Source organism: Schistocerca nitens, chromosome 12 (assembly GCF_023898315.1).
Source record: "Schistocerca nitens isolate TAMUIC-IGC-003100 chromosome 12, iqSchNite1.1, whole genome shotgun sequence".
In the NCBI taxonomy this organism is placed as follows: Eukaryota; Metazoa; Arthropoda; class Insecta; order Orthoptera; family Acrididae; genus Schistocerca; species Schistocerca nitens.
Genome location: NC_064625.1, coordinates 129,665,269 through 129,674,045, shown reverse-complemented (window position 1 = coordinate 129,674,045; position 8,777 = coordinate 129,665,269). Strand labels below are relative to the sequence as shown.

Genomic DNA, 8,777 nt, shown 5'->3' with positions numbered 1-8,777 from the left:
GTCTAGCGGCACAGAGCGTTGAGACGAAACTGCTGGCACAGCCAACTTGTAGTGCTGGGACTGAACTGCTAGTACTGCTGACTCGAGGCATAAGGCGTAACTCACTTAGCATGGTACAGCAGTGGCCTAAATAGTCGTGCACAGATGGATATCCACGTGGTACTGCGAGGGCACCTGACCTGCCAACAGTGCCCCCTCTGCTGCATGGGCACGTCGCCTCTTGGCTATGTTGGCACCCCCGGTCCCCGTGGAAGTGACGTGCAACTCCACAGTAAACAGCCCTGGTTATAAGGCATTATGTATCTCCGTGTTGATGAAAGCCATTTATGCACATCTTCCAAGAAGGATGGCTGTCCACAAGTTCTTACTGGTGTGCGGAGAAACTGACTACCGAGCAGGGAGGGTACAGAATTAGGCTCAGTTAAATTTGGGAATTTTTTCGTATGTATGTTTTTATACATCTACAGGAAGACTTTTCGAGTAGCTTATAACACATAACAGCTTCAATGTGCCTGTACGCTGCTCATATCATTCTTTTTTAGGTGAGTAGCAATCTATTCATTTTATACTGTTATCCACTCCCTTTTTTTCCATTTGTGCCCAAACTTGTGTGTGGGATCCAACAAAGCAACACTATCCCAGGACCACGTGAGCTGATAGTTTGAATTTGCCTCATTCATCTACATCTACATGACTAGTCTGCAATTCAGAATTATGTGGCTGGCAGAGAATTCACTGAACCACATTCATTCGAGCTATTTCTTTACCACTCCGCTCTATATATATATATATATATATATATATATATATATATATATATATATATATATATATATATATATATATAAAATAAATAAAAAAATAAAAATTAATAATTTTGCATGTGAGCTCTGATTTCTCTTGATTTTATTACAATCATTATTTCTCCCTCTTTAGGTATCAGCCAACAAAATATTTTCATATTCGGAGGGGAAACCCTGTGGGAAGAGGAATTCCACCTAATGCAAGACACCTTCTTTCTTTTTTCTGTTTTGTTTCACCCAGACATGTTTCAGCACATTTTGGGCTATCTTCAGAAGGTTTTCTTTTTATTTTTTAACTGTAAAATTGTCACAAATTAAGATTTTGCAAAACTTTAGGTACATAATATTTACAATTGTGAATCAATAATTGTTATAAAATATTATACATCATTTGTTCATAGTTCATTGAGATATTTATTAATGACCTGATGCACTATGTGTTGTTTATAACATTATATCAAAGTAACTGGATGTATGCATTAGTTTACACACCTTACATGAAAGCCTGTGTTCGAAAGTTTGTGAAAAGATCCAGCCACAATGAAAAACACATTCTGAGTACTCTGCCAATATACACAGTCTCTGGTTCACTTTCTCTACAACAGTATCTAAGTGATCATACCAGTTTAAGTTTTTCGTAACTGTATCATCTAAGTATGTACTTGAAATGACGGTCCTTGATTCGTATGATTTGTGTTGTAATTAAAATTTGGCAGATTATGTTTAGTACTTGTGTGGATGATTTCACAGTTTTAATTATTTAGAGTCAATTTCCACTTTTTGTACCATGTCAGTCCTTGTCTAAATTGTTTTGCACTTGGTTTCGATCTTCCGATGGCTTTATGAGACGGGAAAAGACAGCACATCTGCAAACAATTTAAGAGGGATGCTCAAATTGTCTCTAAAATCATTTATATAAATTAGGAAGAGCTGAGAGCCTGTAAAACTTCCGTGGGAAATACCACATGTGAGCCTCTAAGACTTCCCTGGGGAACACCACACGTCTCTTCCACTTTACTCAACATCCACTGTGATGTTTCTCATAGGAAATCACGAATCCAGTTGCACAACTGAGGCAGTACCCCATAGGCATGCAATTTGATTAGAAGTTGCTTGTGAGGAACAGTGTCAAAAGCCTTTCGGAAATCTAAAAATACGGAATGAATTTGAGATCCTCTGTCGATAGCACTCACTACTTCACAAGAATAAAGAGCTAGTTGTGTTTCAGAAGAACAATATTTTCTGTATGCACACTGACTAATTGTCAACAGATCATTTTTTTGGAAGTAATTCATAAGTTTGCACACAGTATGTGTTCAAAAATCCTGCTGCAAATCAACAGTGATATAGACCTGTGATTGAGGAATTGTGGAGTTTTGTCTGAAATAATGTGACTGTCCTGCCACTGAAAATCTGCTCCATGGCGAGAAACTTTTTTTTGTTGTTGTTTGTTTGTTTGTTTGTTTGTTTGTGTGTGTGTGTGTGTGTGTGTGTGTGTGTGTGTGTATGTAATGGAAATTTGGATCATAGCATAGGGCAATTGGAGAGACAAGGTTGTGGAAGAATCATAGGCCATCACTGAACAACTCATAACACTTATGATTTGAAAAGCTCATTTATTAGTTTCCAGTGTCACTGTGGAGTGAGCTGACTCAGTGTGAGGCGGTCAGAGTGATCAGTCAGGGTCGACGCTACCCGGGAAGACCCGTGACGACAAACGGCGTCAGCACGGCGGCCACCTCCGCGTGGCCCGCCACCAGCGTCACGCCCACGCCGGAGGCTGCCGGATCCACGCCACCGTCCACTGTGGCCACTTCCTCGTCCCCCAGGGATGCGACCAGGGCTTCCAGGCTCAGCACCTGCGGGTGGACCCTGCACACAGAGATTGCAGCCACTTGTAACAGTGCAACGTGGGCTTGTTCTTAAAGCACTCCTGATGGCAATATTTTCTCTTCCCTGTTTCCCCTCTTTTCATTAACAGTGCATATACAATAGTTATTTTGTACAATGGAAGAGGTAGATGAAGATGAAATGGCAGATATGATACTGCGTGAAGAGTTTGACAGAGCACTGAAATACTTAAGTCGAAACAAGGCCCCGGGAGTAGACAACATTCCATTAGAACTACCGACAGCCTTGGGAGAGCCAGTCCTGACAAAACTCTACCATCTGGTGAGCAAGATGTATGAGACAGGTGAAATTCCCTCAGACTTCAAGAAAAATATAATAATTCCAATCCCAAAGAAAGCAGGTGTTGACAGATGTGAAAATTACCGAACTATCAGTGTAATAAGTCACATCTGCAAAATACTAACGCGAATTCTTTATAGACGAATGGAAAAACTGGTAGAAGCCGACCTCGGGGAAGATCAGTTTGGATTCTGTAGAAATGTTGGAACACGTGAGGCAATACTGACCCTACGACTTATCTTAGAAGAAAGATTAAGGAAAGGCAAACCTACGTACCTAGCATTTGTAGACTTAGAGAAAGCTTTTGACAATGTTGACTGGAATACTCTCTTTCAAATTCTGAAGGTGGCAGAGGTAAAATACAGGGAGCGAAAGGCTGTTTACAATTTGTACAGAAATCAGATGGCAGTTATAAGAGTCAAGGGACATGAAAGGGAAGACATGAAAGGGAAGCAGTGCTTGGGAAGGGAGTGAGACAGGGTTGTAGCCTCTCCCTGATGCTATTCAATCTGTATATTGAGCAAGCAGTAAAGGCAACAAAAGAAAAGTTCTGAGTAGGTATTAAAATCCATGGAGGAGAAATAAAAACTTTGAGGTTCGCTGATGACATTGTAATTCTGTCAGAGACAGCAAAGGACTTGGAAGAGCAGTTGAACGGAATGGACAGTGTCTTGAAAGGAGGATATAAGATGAACATCAACAAAAGCAAAACGAGGATAATGGAATGTAGTCGAATTAAGTCGGGTGATGCTGAGGGAATTAGATTAGGAAATGAGACACTTAAAGCAGTAAAAGAGTTTTGCTATTTGGGGAGCAAAATAACTGATGATGGTCGAAGCAGAGAGGATATAAAATGTAGACTGGCAATGGCAAGGAAAGCGTTTCTGAAGAAGAGAAATTTGTTAACATTGAGTATAGGTTTAAGTGTCAGGAAGTCATTTCTGAAAGTATTTGTATGGAGTGTAGCCATGTATGGAAGTGAAACGTGGACGATAAATAGTTTAGACAAGAAGAGAATAGAAGCTTTCGAAATGTGGTACTACAGAAGAATGCTGAAGATTAGATGGGTAGATCACATAACTAATGAGGAGGTATTGAATAGAATTTGGGGAGAAGAGGAGTTTGTGGCACAACTTGACTAGAAGAAGGGATCGGTTGGTAGGACATGTTCTGAGACATCAAGGGATCATCAATTTAGTACTGGAGGGCAGCGTGGAGGGTAAAAATCGTAGAGGGATACCAAGAGATGAATAGAGTTAGCAGATTCAGAAGGATGTAGGCTGCAGTAGGCACTGGGAGATGAAGAAGCTTGCACAGGATAGAGTAGCATGGAGAGCTGCATCAAACCAGTCTCAGGACTTAAGACCACAACAACAACAACCTTCTTGTTCAAGCAGAATTTCATTATTCATTGTTAGGATTGGCACAGGTTCTGGAAATCAGGGAATTTCAAACACATCAGGAAAATCAGGGAAATATCAAGGACATTTGGAAAACAAAAGGGCTGGAAAAATCTCGTTTTTGTCTCAGTAGATGAAATGGTTGCAGTCAGTGCTTCTACCACTATGTGCTGTTAGCCTAGCAGCTGCCAACAAGAGGTGGGGAGGTGTGAGGTGTGGTTTGTTTGGATCTGATTATCAGAGATTGCAGACGCAGTGACCGAAGATGGCACTCGTGTGTGAATGAGTTGTGTCTGAGCGATTGTGTGAATGCGTGCACGCTCCCGTTTTCTGACAAAAGCTAAACCTGAAAATTTAGCTCTTTATTTTTCATACTTAAGAAGACTAGATAAATTGACTACAATAAAAAAATTCATACTGTGTAAATTAAATCCCGCAACAGTCACTGGAAGGACGTATAGACTTTCAGATGAAGAGCTGCAAAAAAGGCTTAGATTATATTGTAAAAGAATGCCTTGTCGTGTGACAAAGTGGCACACATCTTTCAGTGATACAAAGAGTTAAAATGCTTAATTTCCTAATAAAACAGTGAACCACTCATGTCGGAATACAAAAATTGCAACATTCCACTTCATTGTGTGAGATTGTCTTTTCTATGAGCCGGTCTGGAGCTCAGCAATCATCTTTTCGGTGAGTTGCTACCTATCCACATTATTATTGATCCTCAGAGTATTTGAACTAGTTATATGTTGCACGGATTGATCACCACGGTCTCATCCACACGAGTGGATTTCCACAACGGGTGAAAACCGCAGGCTGTTTCTGCGCGTATCTGTAACGGATCTGGCTCGCCGATCTGAAGCCGTTAGGTTCCCACTAATGTGCAGGCCCTGCCTGTCAGATCTGGTCTCACCAATCTACTGCCTGGGTCTATCTGTATGTGGCGTAATGCGGTGGATTTTCCCGATTTATCCACGGACCCAGGACTGCGGTCCTCCTCAGCAGGCCAGAGGCCGTAGGTGCTGGATTTCAGGATTTGCGACTGTCTCACCACAAGTATGTTATACAGTGTGGTGTTTTATAGACTTTTTTGTTCTAGTAGATTTTGACACTTCAAAAGTAGTTTATACGTTAGAAAATATGGATGATAAGAAGAAGAAAATTGTGTCAGTCACTTGCAGTTTGTACACTATGTGTTCATATATTTCTTGAAAGAAAAATCGCACGATACCTGTAAAATACGAGGGGCGTTTGGAAAGTCCGTGCAAAGTCCGAGAGATGGCATCACCAGCGTGTATCGAGGTCATGTTTAGTTAGTAGCATCTTTGAAAGAACGCACACCAAGTTTCAGCCATATTGGTCTATTTCTTTGTATTTGGCATTCGTGTGAATCAAGGAAGTCGAGTGATTCTCAAAAAATGGATGAAAAATAATTTCGAGTGGTGATTAAACATTACTTTATGAAAGGCAAAACACCTCAGGAGACTAAAGAGAAGCTTGATAAATATTACGGTAACTCTGCACCTTCAATTAGAACAGTGGTTTCAAAATTTTCTGAGTGGCCATATGGACACAAGTGATGCTGAACATTCTGGACACCCTGTGGGGTTACGACTCCAGAAATCATTGATAAAATCCGTGATATGGTGATGGATGACAGAAGAGTTAAGGTGCGTGAGATTGCTAGTACTGCGGGCATCTCGAATGAATGGGTACATAATATTTTGCATAAACATTTGGACATGAGAAAGCTAACCGCAAGATGGGTTCTGTGACTGCTCACGCTTGACCAAATATGGAATCGTGTGAAGTGTTGCAAGGATTGTTGCAGCTGTTCAGGAAGAATCCGCAGGACTTTAAGCATTGTTTCGTCACTGTGGATGAAACATGGATACATTACTATACTCCTGAGATAAAACAACAATCTAAACAATGGCTTACCAAGGGAGAAGCTGCACCAAAAAAGGGGAAGACCATTCCTTTGACAGGAAAGGTTATGGCGACTGTCTTTTGGGATTCACAAGGGATAATCCTCATTGACTACCTGGAAAAGGGTAAAACTATTACAGGTGCATATTATTCATTGTTATTGGACCATTTGAAAACCAAGGTACAAGAAAAACGCCGGCGATTGGACCACAAAAAAGTCCTTTTCCATCACGACAATGCACCAGCACACACCTCAGCAGTAGTGGTCGCAAAATGTATGGAAATAGGATTCCAACTCATTTCACATCCCCCCTATTCTACAGACCTGGCTCCTTCGGACTACTATCTGTTCCCCAATTTGAAGAAATGACTGGCTGGACAAAGATATTATTCAAATGAGGAGGTGATTGCAGCAACTAATAGCTATTTTGCAGACTTGGACAATTCCTATTATTCAGAAGGGATCAAAAAATTAGAACAGTGTTGGATGAAGTGTGTAAGTTTAAAAGGAGACTATGTCGAAAAATAAAAAAGGTTTACCCCAAACACGTAAGTAGTTTTTATTTTTGCATGGACTTTTCAAACGCCCCTCATGATAGATATAACACAGTGGGTAATAACTGACAATAACGAACATAGTAGAACCAAAATTTTATTGCTGGTCACCTACAGTGTTGCTTTACATAATTTTTCCCCCTTATACACTTCTTTATTTCTGAAAACAGTGAAGGTATTTTAAATCCATCTTGTGACTCCACATAAATGCGTATTTTTGTCACCAAATGTGTTTTGTTTTATTGAAACAAAATATCAGTGGTCTTAATAAAACACATACACCATTGGCTTGCTTTTGCCATCTAAAAACAGTTCATTACAAAAGATGTTGATGTTAGTACTTAAGATTTTGGCTCACATCAGAAAACGCCATCTGCTTGCAAGGTTCTTTTAGATATTTCTTCATTTTCACTATTGTTTCTTGCACCACAGCTGCAAAGACAGATTGTCAACTTCTATCTTAACTTATCCTTTTGCTCTCAAAATTTGTCAGAAAAATGGTAAAACTTGTCTGGAAATTGGGGAAATATCAGGGAACTGCACTTGGGGAAACTTGTGGCAGCCCATTGCTGATGACAATAGTACAGTTTGTTCTTATAGAAACATTTTATTTACAGAATATCTATGATTTATAAGGGGCAGTCAAATGAAAATCAGATAGATGGAGAAAAGTAAGTAAACCATTTATTACTTCAAAAGTAACAGCCATAACTGTTAGTACATTTACATTACAATGATACAAGATGGTAACCACCTTCACGGAAAAATGTTTGCAATTACCTATGGAATTACAACTGTGCACAGAGATACCCCTCTTCATCCAAAGTGAATCCACGGCCACTGACAGCTTTCGTCAGGACTCCAAGAATATGGGAACTGCATGGGGAGAAACTTCTGCAACATATCTGAAACAACCTTGGTGACATCTGGCTGGGCATTTTGTTGGCAGGTTGTTTGACTATGCTGCAAAAATTTCACTGGGAAGCCCTTACACATCCTCTATATAGTCCCAATCTCTTCCCATGTGATTTCAACATTTATGTAGTTATGAAGAAAGAATTTCGTGGCTGTCGATTTGCTTCAGATGAAGATGGGCACGGTTGGGTACTATCGAGGTTCCATAGGCAACCGCGAACATTTTTCCGTGAAGGCAGTGACCGCTTTATCTTACAGCGAGATAAATTTATTAACAGTTATAGGAATTACTTTTGAAATAATAAACAATTTACTTATTTTTTCCACATTCTCGTTTTCATTTGACAGCCCCTTATAGTATACCTGCAAGTCATGTAAACGTCAAAATTCAATTATGCTGTAAACTGTTTGTTTTAAGATTGAAATAGCTTATTTGAAGGCTCTTCTTTTCCTCTTTCAAACAATCTTCTTGCTTTTCATGAAAACTTAATATTTCAAAAGTTATGTAAAATTTATGCTAGCTTTCAATCTTTTACTCTTTGTCCAATGAAAGTGCACACATTCATACTCTATCACAAAAACACCCAAAATGCGCACAACTTTAGCCACAGTGAAGCTAACTGTTGATTAGTGAGAGCAGTTGCCTGGGCAAGGGCAAGGGGTAGTAGCATGAGGCAAGGAGGAGGTACTGGGATAATGTGAAGCAGGTCCTTCCACAAATGATTCAGTAGCTCCAGAACAAGATGAAAGATGTTCACAGTGTGCAGCGTATGAAGAGGAGTAGAGGGGGGGAGGGGGGGTAGGAATGGTGGTTGTGAGGATGGAGACAGGGTGGGAAGAGAGAAAGGAACAGATAGGGAAAAGGGGAGGGTGAAAGGGAGGGAATGAGAAATGGGAGGGGGAAATGGAGAGGGAGAATGGTGGAGGAAAAAATGCCGCCATTGGGTGGGGGGGGGGGGGGAGAAGGAGGTAAGCAATTTGCATT

General features: G+C 40.3%; 1 protein-coding gene across 2 annotated transcripts in view; it reads right to left on the bottom strand.

The window, feature by feature from the left end:
• Window positions 1-2,322: 2,322 nt before the first annotated feature.
• Window positions 2,323-8,777, bottom strand: part of LOC126215128 (zinc finger protein ZFP2-like) — an 81,007-nt gene continuing 74,552 nt past the window's right edge. Inside the window, exon 11 of one of the 2 annotated variants that reach the window (XM_049941790.1) lies at window positions 2,323-2,675. In XM_049941790.1, coding sequence (XP_049797747.1) covers window positions 2,495-2,675 — 181 coding nt within the window. In that variant the 3' untranslated portion in view covers window positions 2,323-2,494. The remainder of the gene's footprint in view (window positions 2,676-8,777) is intronic. The other variant, XM_049941789.1, reaches the window with a different exon arrangement.